Source organism: Hyperoodon ampullatus (assembly GCF_949752795.1).
Source record: "Hyperoodon ampullatus genome assembly, chromosome: 3".
Taxonomy (NCBI): Eukaryota; Metazoa; Chordata; class Mammalia; order Artiodactyla; family Ziphiidae; genus Hyperoodon; species Hyperoodon ampullatus.
The window spans coordinates 82,749,660-82,768,774 of NC_136916.1; the positions used below are offsets into that span (position 1 = coordinate 82,749,660).

General features: G+C 38.1%; 1 protein-coding gene across 2 annotated transcripts in view; it reads left to right on the forward strand.

The window, feature by feature from the left end:
- The window catches only part of LOC307049320 (A-kinase anchor protein 13-like), a gene marked incomplete at its 5' end in the record, with an annotated part of 268,607 nt that overhangs the window by 181,573 nt on the left and 67,919 nt on the right, over window positions 1-19,115 (forward strand). Inside the window, 4 exons of one of the 2 annotated variants that reach the window (XM_079698797.1) lie at window positions 3,914-4,284; window positions 6,727-6,780; window positions 11,980-12,172; window positions 15,061-15,169. In XM_079698797.1, coding sequence (XP_079554923.1) covers window positions 3,914-4,284; window positions 6,727-6,780; window positions 11,980-12,172; window positions 15,061-15,169 — 727 coding nt within the window. The remainder of the gene's footprint in view (window positions 1-3,913; window positions 4,285-6,726; window positions 6,781-11,979; window positions 12,173-15,060; window positions 15,170-19,115) is intronic. The other variant, XM_079698798.1, reaches the window with a different exon arrangement.

The window sequence follows — 19,115 nt, forward strand, 5'->3', positions numbered from 1 at the left end:
TCAAAATTTTATAAACCCCAAGGAGAGAGAAGCTGATGGTAGAGATGATAGTTTTTTGTGTGTGTTCCCATCCTCCTATATGCAGGAGGGAAACCAATTATGAAAACTCAAGAGAGGAAGGATTTGTGTGTCAGTCTCAGGTACAGACTTGGTCTTAGTTTCCCTAGTATGCTTGCTTTCTCGCATACGTACGTGACTCCCAACCACCCCTTCTCTCCTGTTTCCACCTTTTAACATCTCTTCTACTTCTCTGCCCTAACCCAGTCTTAATACTCATCACAATTGTGTTTTGGCCATTTGTTTATAAGAATGAAAATATATATATACATATATTTTCATTCTTATATATATTTATATATAAATGCATAAGTATTCATATAAATATATATTTATATTACACACACACACACATATATATATATATATATATATATATATATATATATATATATATATATATATATATATATATATATATATATGGGACTTGGGATATTATTCCTGATTGTCTGGAGGAATGGCACCATGGGATCAGTTTAACTAGTACGTTTGATTTACATGGATTCAAATCTAAGTTTTAAAAAATGTGTTAGTTTAACTGATCCCATGACACCATTCCTCCAGACAATCAGGAATAATTTCCTAAGTCTTGAAAGTCATTTAATTAGCAGACATTTTAAGAGAAAAGACCTCTCTGAAGAAAGACTGACATATAACTCAAAAACTCTTAAGAGGAGCTTCAAATATTAGGCATGGAACATTCTGTCTGTGTCAGAAGCCATAATATTTTCCCTTTCTAATATATATAAATGAAAAAACAGCATCCCCCAAAATCTGGTACTTTTTTGAGGAAGGAGGAAAATGGTGGAAGTAGTAGTTCTCACATCTGTTATTTGGCAGATATCTCTAAGAACTTTAGCACTAACAAATTCAGGGACTGGAAAGGGAACATTGCAAAAACAGTTCAAAAGTTTTAAAAACCTGCTTTCCTTCTTTCCTCTGTTATCCATGATTTAAATGGACAATACTTTTCAACAGACCTTATATTAATTTCTAACCTTTAGATCTAAAGATCATCATGTGACTTACCCATAGACACATACCTAGCTATAGAAAGGCTACGACCATACTCCGGTTTGATTTCTCATTACACCACTGACTACTTTCTGGTCTGCAAAGGTAGTGTAAAGATGTGATGAAGTTGGGAAATTCTTTTGAGAATGCTAAAAAAAACTTGGAAAAAAGTAGTTTAGAACCTTCTTTAGATTCAATCTAAAGTTAAAACCATTTGCCTCAGTACTTAATAAATGAGCTCAGTCTTAATTTCTGAATTTGTCCTATTTTTCCCTTTTCAGATAATAACTGCTAGCTCACAAAAATACTTGAGTGTAAGAATATTATACTGTGTGAACCTAATTCTTAAATCAGGATCAGGAATGCAAAACTAAAGAAATCACGTGTTACTATGAAAAAACTCCCAGGTCTTTTATTTTGTGTTTTTTGTTTTTTTAAAAATCAGAGTTAAAAGCACACACCAAGAAATGCCATAGTACACACAAGGAACAAGGCTATGTTGAGGCTGTATGCTAGGCAGATTTCTCCTTTTTACGGAGAAATACCTATTCTACCATCTGCAAGTCATTTTCACACTGGGAAGAGCTAACTTGTACGAAGAATGTGTGATAAATGGAAACTTCAGCTCAAAAGCTTTCATATCTTTTGAAGCCTTGCTTGTGTGTTTTAAAACAGGCTCATCACACATTTTGCTTTTTTGATGCCCATTCTGCTTGTCCCTTGGTATTGTTTTGAGAATTAGACATTTAGGCAGCTTTAGTTTCCCAGGACCGCTGTAACCAATTACCACAGATTTGGTGGCTTGAAACAATATAAATTTATTCTTTCATAGTTTTGGAGGCAGGAGGTCCTAAAAGCAATGTATCAGAGGGGCTGCTGTCTCTTCTTATAAGGACACTACTCCTTTTGGATTCACGAACTACCCTAGTGTAGTATGACCTCATCTTAACGAATAACATTTGCAAAGACTCAACCAAATAAGGTCACATTCTGAAAAGGATGTGAATTTGAGGAGGACACTTTCAATACAGTACAGTGAAAAAGCTAAGACATCCTAAAATTGTCTTCTAAAGTTGGTATTCATGACCATTTATAGTCTCCCTTTCTGTGGAGAGTGGCCCCAGGAATAGAAACTTCAGGATGCCCAGGTCAATCCTCACTAACTTAAAAGGAGTCATCGATAATTTTATTTTAAAACAAGACCTACTCTGTTTTAGAATCTACTAGGTAAAGCATATAGTTTTATTTTACAATGTGGCCCAGTGAAGGGAACACTGAGGACTTTTCTGATACTGACTTTGAGATCTTATCCTTACAGGGTGGGGTTTTTTTTTTTTTTTTTTTTTAAGCTGACCTTATCCTTACAGGGTTGGTTTTCTTTTTTTTAAGATAACAGAACAGGGCAGTTTAAAAGTTGAAATCAACCTCCATTCAAATCTTGCTTCTCCTGTACTTGGGGTGGGTGGGGGAGCCCATGAGACAGTCTGGGCCTCAGATTTCTGACTGTCCAATGGTCCCCATGCATCTTTCTCTCACTCATCGTTTAAAGAGCAATTAACGTAGGAAACGGGATTCTACAGGGTGGAAAAAAAAGCTCATATGAGCTGGTGAGATCCAGCCCCAGCGGTATAAAGAATGCTTTCAGAGGGTAGAGTGCTTTTGAAGTGTTATGCTAAGCCTTTAAAGTGGCACTCCCTTTAGTATGGGAGTTGTTTTCTGTTTCAAAGCTAACAGGGCTCATTAGTTTCTATAATTTTTAAAATCTTTCTTGAAGAACTCTAAGTTTCTTTACTCCTAATTAAAACTGAGTAGACTGACTAATTAGGGAAATACTGTGAAGGGGGAAAAAAATCACAGAATACTTTTCTCTATTCCCTGCTCCCTATCCCATAAGAATGCAAAATAAAGGTATTAAGATAGTACAGTGCCCACATCTGTAACACAGAATTGAGCATGTGTCTTTTTAGACACTTTACTTATCTTTTGGATAAATTTATTTTTTGAATGCCATGATGCTTACCTTTCCCTCACCCATCAAATTACGTGTTCTGGTGTCTTTCAGCACTTAGAGAATGTCAGGCCACTGGGATCAAAATGGCACAATTCCTGTTAGGCTCTAGAAGTTGGCCAGGGAAAGAGCATCATCACTTTATCAAAGGCTGCATTGCTAGGACTGATTATTTTGTGTACAGTTTGGCTCGATAAAACTCAGCCAGTACTCAGTTAAAGGAAAAAAGGGGATAGATTTCTTGCATTTAGGTGTTTGTGCCCAGAATTTGGGCATTTGTGGCAGACTTTAGGTGGGATAAAAAGCTATCCTGCATTTTTCAAAATGCTACTGAAAACAATTAGACTTGCTTTTGGAATATAAACTTCAGTATATCACTGTTGTAGCCAAGCACACTACCTTGTTTTTAGTTAAGGCTTGTAAGAAAAAACAAAACAAAACAAAGAAAACCTAAACTTTATATGGTATGAATTTAGAGTTTTCATAAGCAGAAACCTCAGAGACATAGTTTCCCTTCATTTCAGTTGATGGTATTGACTGAAAAAAACTGACTTGAATTAGATCTGTTCCTCTGTAAGAAAGGGAAAATGATGTACTTCCCATCTAGCACCTCTAGTAAAAGGGTAAAAAGAGCATAGACCTCGACCCTACCTTTACTGGAGGCTGTTTGAATCCATCTATGATCATGCTTTAAGAAAAAAATCTGTTTGAAGCCAACTGTGATCTTGCCTGTCCTACCCACTGTAAAGGCATTGGCTCAATGGGAAATAACAGAGAGCTGTCGGCTTGGTCCTGCCATTTCCAACCATACGTGCTTTCTCTCCATTACAGCCTGAGGAAGAACAGTTGGCCTGTGATATCACTGGATCCAGTTCCTCCACCGATGACACAGCGTCCTTGGATCGACATTCTTCTCATGGCAGTGATGTGTCCCTCCCCCAGATTTCAAATTTGAACAGGTCCAGAGACCAGCAATGTCTTGATGGTTTCTACAACCATGGGGTAGGAGCTGAGGGTCGAGAGAGTGAGAGTGAACCTGCTGGCTCAGGTGAGATGGAAGAGGAGGAGATGGACAGCATCACCGAAGTGCCTGCAAACTGCTCTGTCCTGAGGAGTTCTATGCGCTCTCTGTCCCCTTTCCGGAGGCACAGCTGGGGTCCTGGGAAGAACGCAGCCAGTGACGCAGAAATGAACCACCGGAGGTGAGACGGCAGGCTGTTTGTCTAGTCTCTCAGTGTCTGCTTGCTTTTGATTTGGTGTTATTATTAGTAAAAGATTTTAGGAGACAACATGGTATAGAAGAAAGAATATAGGCTTTGGAATCAGGAAAATCTGTGTTCAAACTCTAGCTCTATAACTTACTATGTGGATAACCTTGGCAAGTTACTTGACCCTTCTGAACTTTAACTTTCTCATCTGTAAAACACCTGCCTTTCAGAATATTTGTAATAATAAAGATTACAAGTGAAATATGTCAGTCACGTGGGTGTTTAATAAATGGTAGCATTTGTTCAGGCCAGATTTGTTGATGAAATTCAGAGATTAGAAAATTTGGGGGGAATAGTTTCATGTCAATTTTGAATTAAGAAATAAACATGAACTCTTACAGTCTCAACACATCTAAGTCTTCACAGTGCTTCATAGAAATTGCCATCTGTTTCTAGTGCAGAGAGTTTTGATGAAGTCTAAATTACCAGTGTTTAATCCTTAAGAGATCATAATAATCATTCAATTGTTCCTGTTTTTCCATGTATCACTCAGTCTTGGGGCTCTCTTGTAAGTGCCACCCAGTCTCATACCTTCAGTTTGGAAGCAGGCTATAAGAAAAGTTGGATTGGCTTCTGACCATTGGCTACCTAGATGAATTTAAGCAGATGGCTTTAAGTGTAAAGAACAAGTGCTATGATTCCTACTGTATGTACAAAGGTGTGCCTGCTCCAAAGCTACTTTCTTAATGAGGACAAACAGCCAAGGGAGGAGGCTGACAGTTGTAAAACAATTGATATAAATGGTTCACTGGCAGCAATTATTGGTTTGTTTGCTTTTTAAATATTCCTTGACCTCCTAATATTTTGACTCATAGGTATTAAGTACATGTAATCTGATCACATTTACTCACTCATTTATTCTTTTATTCGGCCAACATATATTAAGCACCGCCTGTATGTTATGCATTTCTACGTTCTGGAGACCCAGAGGTGAACAAAATCCCTGCCTTCATCATACCTTACACCTTCCTGACTTGCTACCCTTTTCAGATTCTTTTAATAACACATTGTCTCATGTAATTTTGCAACCTCTTCATGAGTCAGGTGGGATTAACCCCATTTTTGCAGATGAGACTCTGCAGGTAGTTTATATCATTTACCCAAGGTCAGTGGGATCCAGGTTTCCAGTTTCCTGGTCAGGCGCTCTTTCTACAACTCCGTATTATTCTGGGGTGGAGTTCAGAATGCTAAGCTTAAAAATAAGCAGTTGCTTTGTCTGATGTGCAGTTTTTTGTTTTTTTTTTTGCGGTACACGGGCCTCTCACTGTTGTGGCCCCTCCCACTGCGGGGCACAGGCTCCGGACGCACAGGCTCAGCGGCCACGGCTCACGGGCCCAGCCGCTCCGCGGCACGCGGGATCCTCCCAGACCGGGGCACAAACCCGTGTCCCCTGCATCAGCAGGTGGACTCCCAACCACTGCGTCACCAGGGAAGCCCTGATGTGCAGTTTTTATATATATTTGAAATCTTAGATTATGTAAAAAGCAGTTTCTAAAAGCTTTCCTTCCCAGCTTTATTCAAGCTGTACTTTTTTTTTTTTTTTTTTTTTTTAAGCATTCACACCACACGAAAAAAATAAGGTTGGGGGAATGATCCCTACAGCCAGAATTCCCTTCCTGAAGCAAGAGAAGCTTCTTGACAGGATATACTTGTCTTAGATGATGACAACATTGAGAAATGAGGATTTATTTTATATATAATCTGTTTTCCTTTATAAACCACTATGGATCCCTTTGCCATGACTTTGATTTCTGAGCTAGATGTGACTTCATGGGTCATGTAGCTCCAATGAGGAAATTGAAGCTCAGATTAAATGATTTTGCCCAAGATTACATGGTGATTTTAGGACTGAGCTAAGATTAGAACCGTATCACCTAAATTGTTTATATTTTCAACCTTTGTGATACCATGGAACCTCCTGTTTGAGTTTATCATTAGGATTGCTTAGCACCACTGTCCCAATACCTCTGGAGATAATGGAATGAGAGTTAGGGTTCACTTTAATTAGTTCGACTAATTCTTATAGTGTTATCTGCATATAGTGTAACCTGAATTGTGGAGTCTTAAGAAAACCCTTTTAAAGTTTTGAATGGCCTTTTTTAAAAATCCTTTTACTTTTATAATTTAATAAACCTCATTCTTGGTCACCTGATTAACTCCTTGGAGCAAGGAGGGAGCAAAGTAGCCCTTCTCAGAAATTATTGGACCTTTTTGATCATGATATTTTCCTGATTCCACATTCTTTCATTCCCTTACTCCCTGAACTATTTCTCTTTGGCGATTGTGTCTCTTCACAGTGTGATGTCTGTATGTTTCATGCGTTTGTATCCATTTTATTTCAACTCGACACTGACCTCTTCCACCATTCATTTTCAGTTCAATGCGAGTTCTTGGGGATGTTGTCAGGAGACCTCCCATTCATAGGAGAAGGTACAGAGTTCACTAACTTGATGTCACTAACTTGATGGACTAACTCTTTGCCTTTGAGCTTATACTAACAAGCATCTCATTCTGCTTCATCTATGATTAAACAGTCTATTTTTAAATAATGCCATGTCTGCTTCAGACAAATAAAATACAGGTACTTACTAATTGCTAATGTCCATTCCATATGAAATGGTTTCTCGAATTTGAAGTTTTTTCCTATTCTACTTTTATTTTTTGAAAAACAATTTAAAAATATTTTTCCATCTTGTGCTTTTTGGTGTTCAGATCATTTTGTTAATAGGGTCACCCCAACTTTATCCAGGAGAATTCAGAGAAGTGTCTGTTGTGCCTATGTAATGGACCCTGGGGAGTACTTTTTCTTTCTTTCCAAAAAAAGGGAAAGAACCAGAAACATGAGTGTGCTCATGTACAGGCCCTAAAATATTTTCAACATGTGCTTTAATAATGTGATGAAAGCCTGTCTTCCTAGGCCACCTGGCACTCTCCATTCCAGTGCTGATGTGGTCATTCCTTAAAGCAAGTAAGAGGCATCAGCTGATTTCTCAGGGGCCCTCTCAGTCTTTCAATTCCTTAATTATTTTTTGTCACATAAAATTTTGAAGCTAAAAATTATAGTGATTTATAAGCTGAAAGGTCATTTCTAGCCAGAAAGTGCTGATTTGCTTTAAATTGTTCAAATGCTAAGTTTTGTTTTATATTTACTGTACAGAAGTCATTTGTGACTTTTTCTTCCCTTGTTTGGAAAAAAATTTAGAAATCTAAAACCGATGGTTTTATTACTGTTAGTGTCTCATATTAGGAGATACTTGTAAAGAGGTATTTTTAACTATTAGCTGAAGTTGTTTGTTGGGAAGCAGGCAAATAAGTCTTTCTTTCCCACTTCATCTTTTTCAAGTGGGTGTTTCCTTTAATTCCAGATTTTTGGCACAGAGTTGAGCTCAAATACAAATGTTCTCATGAATCTTAGATAATCCTGAACCTGGTTAAGTTTTTCTCCAGGGGAACAAGTTGTTAAATGCCTTTTTCAGTAGAAGTATCTAAAACCTTTAGAGATATATTTGTCTGACTTTCTTTTAAACTCTTCAGTATGGACTTATTAAAATCATGCACTGGATGACACTGGAAGATGACAAGTTGCTGGATACAGTCCAGGTTAGCATGTAGATACAGCCATCACAGCAGCTCCAGTGACAGTTTCATCCCTAGTCATATTTCTGTACGAAGAACATGGGTTATAATTTTAAATTTTGTATTAAGCCTTAGCTACTAAAATTGAAACATTCCAACAAGTATTAAAAGGTGGGGGAGTGGGATACTTGTTTTTGTTCTTGTTTTTTAAATCTGGAACTACTAAGTCTCAAAATAAAGCTAAAGAACCATGAATTGTTACCTCCCCCCAGTTGAGGAATTGAGGAAATTAGGATGCTCTCAAAAATACTCTTAGTTTTGAAAGGAATTTTCTGCTACTGTAGGACCATCTGCAGCTTCCTTCCTGAATCCTTAGAAAAGCTTTTCGGACGCAGTTTCTGTCTCCCTGTTGTTCTTCATTCTCTTCATCCTAAATTTCATCCCAGTCTCTCACATCATTGTCATTTTCTAAGAGTAAAGGGAAGTTTAAATCTATAGAAAGAAAGACATTATTTTATTTTTCATGAATGGTAAATTGGCAAAATATATTCAGTTACTAATTTTTTTTACATTCTGTTTTTAATAAATTGGCTATTTAGGCATAATATGCCTTTTTATTAACAGTTTAGAGATATAAAATTAAGTTAATTTTCAAAGAATGGACTTCTGAATCTCGTGTGTCTGCAAACTATATCACGTCTTGCTTCCCTCACACAAGTAAATTATAAGTCAGTCTGGTCTTGCTTAGCAGACTAGTAGAGACATGTCTCAGGTGTGTATTTCCACTATCTGCTTTTGCACTTGTGAGCTTTCTACTATTAATTTAATCTGATTTAAAATGTTTTACCATTTAAATTATTTTTTAATGATATTATTTTAAAGATTTACTTTTAGAGGATCCATAGAGGTAGCTCATATTTATTCTCCCACCATTTTCCTTGTCTTTTTTCATCTGTCAAAAACCTCCCACTTGTCAGCAAAACAGTTATCAGCTGTATTCAAGACAAGGTGGGATTTTTTTGTTGTCTGTAGGTCTTCCCATTTGAAGCTTCAGGAAGCTGATTGGTTTTACTGTTATCCCCCTTCTTAAAACAAAAGCATGTCACTGAGGACCTTAAGGCCAAAATAGTAGCAGTGTTATTTTTTAAATGATAGCTTTTGTTAATCAGAAATCCTCTCCTATGGATGCAGCTCCTTTCACAGAGTATCTGATATTTTGAATTGGTTATTTTTTGGCTGGTTATGTTTACTTAGCATTTCCAACCCCAGATTTTCTGTTCTTGCTGCTTGAGAATAAATATCAGTGCTGAGATAGTCAAGGAAATAGATGATCAAGTGGATTTTTAAAAATCTTGTGGGAAAGTGGATACAAACCTAAAATTAAGAGACACATTGTTCACTCAGTACTATAAAATTCCTTTTCTTTTTAAGGAAAGAAATCCCTTCGTTATCATTAAAATACAAGGAAACAGGATCATTGTTATATGCTTTATCTTTAGCATACAAGCCTAGTGAATAGGGTTTGAAGGCGAATCTAAGTGTTGATTGGATATCATTATGAAAGATATATGAATTGTCTGGCTTAGATGGATCCTTAATGGAAGCATGAAAAAAACTGATGACTCAGTGAGCCTACCCTAGTGCAGTTTGTCATCGTTCCTTTTAGTTAAGGATTAGAGATACTGTGGTAAGGGAGTTGTAGGAGTGGTGGGATGTATAGAGAGATTGTCCCCAGTAGTGGAGGTTGGAACAAAGAAGAAGCCACACGTAGGGTGGATTCTCTGTTCAGGGTTCTCTAGGAGGAATTCTTGGTTTTCCAATATTGGACTTGTTATCCTGTAAAGAATTAACGTAGTCATTTCCAACACATTATGTAGATGGACATCAGTAGAACAATTTTAAGTTTCCATGTTTTTTGTTCCAGCCATTTTCTAAGTTCTAAATCAATGTTACATTCCTAATTTTTTGATAATCAGATAAATCCGTCTCTAACCACGCCCTTTCTTTTTAAACCCGATAATCCCATCCCTGTTTCCTCTTCTTCCATTTCTGTTTCTTCCTTTGATGTCATCCCCAGTATGAGCTGGTGTCCCTCTGGTGTGCAATACTCTGCTGCCCTGAGTGCTGACTTTAATTACAGAAGGTATGGTATTGTTGTGTGTCCAGCCACCAAAGGGGGAATCATAAAATATGGCACTTGAGCTTTTGGCTTGGAGCTGGCTTCTGTGTGGCTAGAATGCATATGGCAACCTGCTTTGGCTGTGAGCACAGTGTTCTGCTGCCTCTGCTGTGGGCACCACTGATCCAGTTGAAGGGGTACAGCCTAGGAGTTAGATGGTATACCCTGATGCATCCTTTTTGGCTCAGGTGGCTATAGATTTGGTGTTTTCTGCACAGACTTGTCTCCGTGGTATGATAAATCACTTTTCTGTTTGTTTTGATCTGTCCTAATTCCCAGATCCTAGGAATTCCTACATCCTGAGGAAAACAGTAACAGAAATAAGGCAGCTAATAAGATGCACTCATCTTTTTACACTTCCAAATCCACCAATCTCTTTATTTTTTTAACATCTTTATTGGAGTATAATTGCTTTGCAGTGTTGTGTTAGTTGCTGCTGTATAACAAAGTGATAAAAGACCACCAATCTGTTTAGATTCCAAGCTCACAGATTTCCTCATCATTGCATATTCTTCTCTCAACTAAGCAGCCAGATTTAATTACTAAAACATTTTCAGGTTTAAATTTTGTGGTAAGCATAGATCTGGCTTTCCCAGGCTTTACAAATAATTCATAATAGAAAACTAAATTTCTTCACTTAGTCTGTCTTCTTATCCCTGCTATTGAAAATGAGTTTTACAGAGACATTTATGTGTAGTCAGTCATGATTTCTATTGTCATATTGAAATAAGAAAAACAAAATCCATTGTTTAATTTACTCAAGAAAATAGAGGCATACAGTTTCAGTTCATAATAAGTAATTCATGGGGGAAAAGAGCAAATAGAAACCCTTCTAGACTGGCATACATAAATTTTTTGTAGCAATTAACTTTGAGCAGAGATAACTAAATAGCTTCAGTATACCTTCAAATACAATTCCAGATGCTTGTAACTGAGGACATGGTCTGCTACAGCTGTATTCTGAGATCCAGTTGTAACCGGATGTGAATTATTCTGACTAGCAACCCCAAGGATGATAGATGGCCAACCTCTCTCTATAGCCTCCTTCTTACAAAAAAATGCTTTTCACTCTGCAAACCACATAGTCTATTCCAGGGATCCCATTTTAGATACCAAACCTTAAGTTTGCTTTTTTCCCCTTTGTCAGTATTAAGGGGGGAAAAAAAATTAAATCTCTTTTAGATGCAGTAGCTTTTCAGCTTTTGCCCTTTAAGGTGTCACATGTGCCTGTCTGCAGCTAACAATTCTCAGGAAACCTGTCAAAGCAGTTGTTGTCCAAGCAGGTGTGCACAGATATTAATGCTCCTACGTGATGTGGGATTTCTGGGGGTGGATGTATACCTGTGACGTTATAAAGGTCAACTAGACTATAGTTGAATGTAAAGTTATAAAGGTCCACTTGATGGATGCAAGGGCAAGTCTAGGTCTCCCTCTTTGCCTTCTGGAAGTTACTTATGCTCATATTCTCTCTGTGCCATTTAATTCTTTGGCATTTGCAGAGTTCAGATTCTGGCAAAGATTGATCACATCAGATCAAGGGAAAAAACACACATGAATAAAAGATCAATAAGCTAATGTGGCCTGTCCATATGGTATATTGAAAAATGTCTGAGAAAATGACCTTAAGTGGTTCAACATTTGAATAAGTTGAATGAGGTTTAAAAAAAAAAATCTAAGTGCAGTATGTTTCTCAGCATACCAGGATATTTGTGGGGAATGGTAGGTAGCGCTCATGGCCATGCCCTTGCAGATGGTTTTGCTGGGTGACATAGAAATAGTTATGAGCGAGGGAGATACAGCTAAAGGGATTTTGTATCCTCCTTCCTTTCTGAAACTCAGAAATAGAATGAATTAACTCTTGGTTCTGTGTTCAGTTTCAGTCTAGAAGGCTTGACAGGAGGAGCTGGTATTGGAAACAAGCCATCCTCATCTCTGGAAGTAAACTCTTCAAACACCAAAGAGCTCAGACACCCTTTCAGTGGTGAGGAAAGGGGTGACTCGTTGGTGTCACTTTCAGAAGAGGATCTGGAATCAGGCCAGAGAGAACATAGGATGTTTGATCAGCAGGTAAGGCTGAAATGGGTATATGTTGCTAACTTGGAAAAAATTAGTTTTATTTCCCTAAATATGTCCTCATATTAGGAACAAAGAAGGCAAGATTTATGTTAATATAAGGCTAGGAGCTATGATTACTTACCCACTATATAATATTCTCAGTGTAGCACACAGCAGTTTTTTAGCACTTAATACTAATTAAAGAATGCCATTAATCTGCATAGATTTAAATATTCCAGCAAAGCAAACATTTTGAAATTAGGAGAGTATCCAGGATATTAAATTGAGTTTTTCTTCTTGTCTGAGGACTTCTTTTACCACGTCAGTAGTAAAATGAGTCTTGAAGTGTATTACTTACCATTGTTAAATTTCCCAATTCTCAAAAACATATCCTAAGTTTCTCCTTCCTGGGGAAAAAAAATTGTCTCATCGCATTGTCTAGGCAATAACTAAGTATTCTCTCTGCTTCCTATCACTGCCAAGCTACTTGAGACAGCGTCTGCACTCCCTGTCTTCTCTTTCTCCCCACCTAATGTCCACCACTATCACGCTCTTGAAATTCCTGTCTTGAAGGTCCTGGGCTTCCTTTTCAACCAGACCAAGTGACTTTTTCTTAGTTCTCATCTTCTCTTTATCACTTACCCTCAGGGAGTTTTTGAGTTGAGAATTTGAATCATATGCTTTTCTAGCATCCTACCCCTCTGAGTCCTTTTTCCTCCTCTTCAGCCAAGGAGACTTTGAATTAACTTCTGAGAGGATTCCGGGATACACATTCAAATGGAACATGTCTAATTAAACAAACAAAAAAGTTAAACACCTGTCTCTGAATCGGTGACTGGCATTTTAGATAGAAATGTAAGGAAACATTTCAAATTAAACAAACAAAAACCTTAACCTGTTCTTTGAATCAGTGACTAAGGTTTTGTGTAGAAATTTAATTTTGTATTACATCCTGCTACATAGCAATGATATGACCAAATATAAATTTGGCACTAGAGAATTACCTAAGTAATGAATGTATCGCTTATGCTCATGTGAAGGCCTAAGAGAATTTAGGCCTAAGGAAAATGCAATTGAAGGCCTAAAGGAATCTTACCTCCTTTTGGCCCCCACCCGTGGCTTCTTGGCCTGATACTTTATAGAAAAAGTTAAGAAAAATAACAAGAATACGGAGAATATATTCATTGAAGTAAATGGTTTAGGTTTATTTAGCCTAATGGTAACAGGAAGAGGGAGGGAAAAAATAGGAAACAGTAATTTGGTGACTACCGAGAGCATCTCTGACAAGTGGAAAGTCTGACAAGTGAAAAAGTTGCATTTTACATGTATAGAATCCTTTGGAAGTCATTTGTAGGGCCACGTAAAATACCAAAAATTGTGTGTTTGTGAACAGAATCATAGACTTAAAGCCAATATATCCCTTCCTATACCGCTTAAGCTTTGCGTGTGAGAACTTCAAGCCCATTTAAGTGACTTGCCTAAGCCTCGTAACTGGCTATTAGCTGAACAGTATTAGCCTCGTAACTGGCTATTAGCTGAACAGTATTAAACTCAGAATTCCAGACTGTTAGTCTCACTGTTTTTTTCCATGTCTTTGAAGTAGATGACTTTTAATGAGGAAATGAGAACATTTTAATTTTCTTAATATTTTTTATGTAATAACCTTTCCTGAACTGACATTCCTAGGAATTTTAGCTATGACCCTGTTTTATAGTAAATAATGTCTTTCTAATGGCCTTTCTGATTGAGTCTGCCTAGCTGAAGTTATAGACAGTGTAGCACCTTGTGTGCTTAGCCTTCCGGGGGCTCTGCCCACCCATAGTTTTCCATCTTGTGTGTAACCTCAAGTGGATATTTGAGCTGCTGGTATCACTGATGTTCACAAGTTGCCTGCAGCCAACTTCCTGTTGAAGGTCTCTGCCTTTCACTGATGTCATTTTTCAGACCTCACAGTTGTATTCAAAACATAGCAACTGTTTGCCTCAGACTCCATGGTTACCCATGGAACAAGCTCTAAATAATCAGAAGTCTTTGGTGCAATTGAGTTCACCCTGGTAACGGATTTTCATTGCTTCCCTTTCAGCATGTACAGATTTCAGCCTACTATGACGGGAAGGGATTTATGGTAATTAAAGTTAGTTGCCAATTAGAATGGCCTTTCTCAAAGCAAAAGGAGAGGGATCCCATCATCACCGGAAGCATACTAGTAAACACTAGTTGACTGTCATGGGTTTTGTTGCAGGAACGTCTGCAGTGGGTTGGATTACATGGCCTTGAAGTGGCTGTGAATTTACTGAGGGAGTTGAGTTGTCAAATTCCAGTCACCCTCATGTTCATGTAGAAGCAGTGTAATCTTAGAAGAGGAAGTGAAAATGATTTAGGCCTCTGTCCAGATGCACAGGCAACTTTGCTTGTGATCTTAAAACACTTTCTATTTATATCTCTGTTTCCAACTCTTTAAAATAATGATATTACTGGTATCCTACTATATCTATAAGTGATATTTAGATTTTCAAAGAGCAAGAACTATATTTAGTTTTGGTATTTCCAGTGAAATTATTTTTATCTGATTATGCATTCAGTAGATGTTTTATTAAGTACTTATTAAGTTTGAAACATCATTAGGTATTATGAGGGTTACGAGACAACTGTAAAGGATGGATACTCTAACTATCCCCATTTTGCCGATAAGAACACTAAGGCTCAGAAAAGCTAGGTAGCTTCTCTGAAGTTGAGCAGCTGTTTTGTGTCGGGGGAGACTTTTGACTACAAAGCCTGTGCTCTTATCCCTCTTGTGTACTGCCTTATTTCCCTAGGCTGAGTCGGAATGTAAAATTTGGTGCTTATCTAGAAATATGAGAGCAGGTACTCAGAACCTGTTTACTTTTTTTCCTTCACAGACATGTCACAGATCTAAACAACAGGGATTTAATTACTGTACATCAGCCATTTCTTCTCCATTGACAAAATCCATCTCATTAATGACAATCAGCCATCCTGGGTTGGACAGTGAGTATACTACTTTTTAAAATTAAATATATTATATTTTAAACATTTTTCCTCTCTCTCTCTCTTTTTTTTTTTTTTTTCCACTTTAAGACCCTATGCCATTACCTTACAGCATTTGCCTGCCTGTTCCTCTGAATGAATGGTTCATCATTTACAAAAAAGGTGACACAGAGTTCAGTTTGGGGATCTTCCTCCTTTTACTACATAAAAATCTCCGTTACACATTAAATTCATTGTATTCTTAGGCCTAAACCTGACAAACATTTTTAGAAACTTTCTATTTTGAGATAATTTCTGGTTTAAAATTACTGTTTTTTATTTATAAATAAAAATATTTTAACTATTTATAACTATTTTCTAGTTAAAAATAACTTTTTTAAAATAGTTGCAAAGACAATGCAAAGACTTAATCACACATTCTTCACCTGGAGCCTCCAAATGTTATCTTAACACTTGTTTTATCCATCTTGCTCCCTGTCTTTATCTCTGTCCTTAAAGATTTTTCTGAAACATTCAAAAGTAAGTTACACATATAATGCTCTTATGTCTCAAAGATATTTTCTTATATTACCACGGTACAATTATCCACATTTTATCCAGTACTAGTTTCCTGAGCTCTTCAAAAATGTCAAGCTCTTGAAGGACAAAGAGAGACTGAGATACATTTTTAGTCAGTTAAGTAAATGCCAAAAGGATTACAGCCAAAAATGATTACTGGAGCTGTATGCAGATTCAGGATCCATGACTACGAAAGTTATGTAGGGACGTCAGGCATCCACAGGCACAGAGCGTTTGCACATTAAAGATGCTTGAAAACATATTTGAATTGGATCCAGATGTTTGCCACAGAAAGGTTTCTTTGGGAAACCCCACTTTTTTTGTTTTATTTTTAAAATAGATTTCTTTTTCATGAGTAGTTGCAGTGCGGGATCTTTTTTTTTTTTTTTTTTTTTTGCGGTACGCGGGCCTCTCACTGCTGTGGCCTCTCCCGTTGCGGAGCACAGGCCCTGGACGCGCAGGCTCAGCGGCCATGGCTCAAGGGCCAGCCGCTCCGCAGCATGTGGGATCTTCCCAGACCGGGGCACGAACCTGCGTCCCCTGCATCGGCAGGCGGACTCCCATCCACTGCGCCACCAGGGAAGCCCGCAGTGCGGGATCTTGATATAAAGATTAAATTCTCATCAAAGAGAGTATGGTACATTACATTCTTTGCTGAAAGATCATGTATTCAGGAGGCTGAAGCAAAGGGTATAACCCCTCCTGGTATTTCTGGTGTTTCTTCAGCGTCCCCTAATATATAACTCATCTTAAAAGAGTTGAGGACAGGAGTAGCTGCCCTGCATTAATGGGATGTTCTGTCTCCATTCATGACTTACTAGAGGCCTTATTTTCTTAATTTCCATGGTGGAGTTAAGGCATAATGAATAATTCTATTAACTTCATCCTCATTTTCATATGATTAGTACTTCAAATACCAGTCTGGCCTGTTGGACTAAAGGTGCCTAATAATGACTTATTTCCCAAGATAACAGGTACAACCTCACAGAACTTGACTGAAATAGCTGTTCCTGTTTTTGTTTGGGTCTTGGTTTGGTTTGGTTTGGTTTGGTTTTGATTTGGCTTTGAGTTAGTGGTTTTGCTGGTATAGAACGAAAATTATTTTAACAAAATAGATTATAGTGGCTTTGAACCCAGAAAACTAGAACTTGATAACCAGACAGTCAGTAAGGCATTTCAGCTCTGCACCCCCTCCTCCCGTGGCCTGGTGAAGGGCCTGCTCCTGCAGCAACAGCTGCCCAGTACCAACAGAACGTGGCCCGGAGAGAGAGCTTTTTCCATTGTTCTGTGACACACTCTCTTGCCTCGTACATGAAACACTTCATTATTTTTCCTTCAGAAAGCAAGATGGTTTTTGACTGTGCTTTCAGTTGCTAACCAGCACTCTAAATGATGCGGGTCACCCCCAGGAAACACTGTCCTCTAGCGCCAGGAACTCTCGTGGCACATCTCGTTGCTTGGGACTTGTTGCTCAGCTCACTGAGGGGTACTGGGATCAGTAGCTGACTGCTGTCATGAGTAGAGCTTGGAGCAAGAGTCCAACCCTTTCATCAAAGTAGAGTACCCTCATTCTGATTTGTCATGTACATTTCATGCAGATGGGAATGATTAGCCAGCCCCACTTACTTTCCTAAGTTAGCATATACTATAATTGGAGGGCTCATCAGCTCTAATGACAGCATTTCTCCTTAATCCCTTCCCATATACAATTAATTTTCCCAACTGTATTTTTTTATTCTGCTCTAGAAACATAAATTTTTTGCAGATGTAAAAATTCTGGCTGTTAAGCAGAAGGCTAAAACTTGTATCTTGCATGCTGTGCCTTTAAGTCTCAGGGTAACTGGGTAGTTCTCAACTTGCCGCAGACACAAATCTTCATTCCAGATCCCTTAAATTCTCTGCATGAGTCATCTTTGGCCATGGTCGTCCTTGCTGAAACTATCATAATTAAAACCTACCCAGTGGTTTTAAAGCCTAAAGTGTGTGGTACACTTAAGATATTTTAACTAGTGCTTTATTGTAAGCACACTTAGTGGCTTTGTGACCTTGGGTCCTTGAACTATTAAACAGGGCTAATAATATGATAGGGCTTAAGTTGAATTTATTTAAAATTCACATTAGCGTGTTTCCTGGCTTATGATAAGCATTTGTTATCTTTATGGAATGAGTTCACAGTGTACAGGCAGTGCTGGGGTCCGTTTTTCTCTGACCAGAGTCTAAGCAATGATGAAGAAACTAGAACGTGGTCCCTTATTTTCTTTAAGTGGCTGTGTCTTATGAATGTGCTTGTCTAGGGACAAAATACTTCCTAAACTCAGCCTTATCTCACTACTTCCCAGCTATTACTTGTGTTCTAGCTTCTACCTTGAAGGAAATTAGCTGCTTCTCCCACAACCTTTCATAGCTGTTACCATTTGAGCATTTCTGAAAACGTGTGTCCACCGAGCTGTTGTCTGGAATATCCCATCATTGGGTCACTGGCCAGATTAGAAAAACAGACAAACTCAGCATTATTCCCAAACTGGAATCTGTTTCAGAAATTCATTGATGTAGAGGACAATACCACATAAAGGCGACGACTAAAATATTTCTGTGTCATTTTCTGGGGTGGAAAGTAGATGGGCGACAGCTGATTTAGGAACCGTAATGGGCAGGAAAGCTGTCCTAGCCCATGTCTTCAATTTGCTGTCTTGGTGGGGGGAACACGACAGAGGCATCTTGCCGGCTCACCTTTTTAGGGAATCAGAATAGCACTGATGCTGCGTGTGTCGTGTAGGAAAATGCCGGGGAGGACTGCCTTCAGAGGAACCGCTCCAGGAAATGTGTTCCCAACATAGGGTTGAGTGGAGACTTACAGCTTGCCAGGAGACTCAGATGGTTTCTCAGTAGAGCTTAAAAACAAACTTTATTTTTGCAGATATGGAATAATTCAGTTATTACAGACAATCCCTTAACAAGACTATATTTTTTAACTTTTCACTGCTTGCACCCAGAAGATGCTTAGAAACAGTAAACTGTTTGGTTGTATCCCTGCTAAGCATATTAGTGGTGGTAATATTAAAAAGAGAATGATACCCATTAGACAATTTAACCTCCTGGGCTTCTTAATGAGATTTCATTTTGCCCTTCATTTTTCAGGGTTTGTTATCACAAAGAACGGTGTTCACAAATGGCACTTGTCCTTGGAATCATTCTCAGACCTTCACTCATGGTGTGTGAATTGACCAAGTTCCTTATGCATGTTTTGATGGCAACACTAGCTTGTAATTGTATAGCTTGCATTAGACTACGAAAGCTAAGTGGGTCTTAAGAACTTAAAGTGTGGCATTTACATATATAAAATGCACCAGATCTTAAAAGCTAAATGATCCATGCGACCAAAGATCAG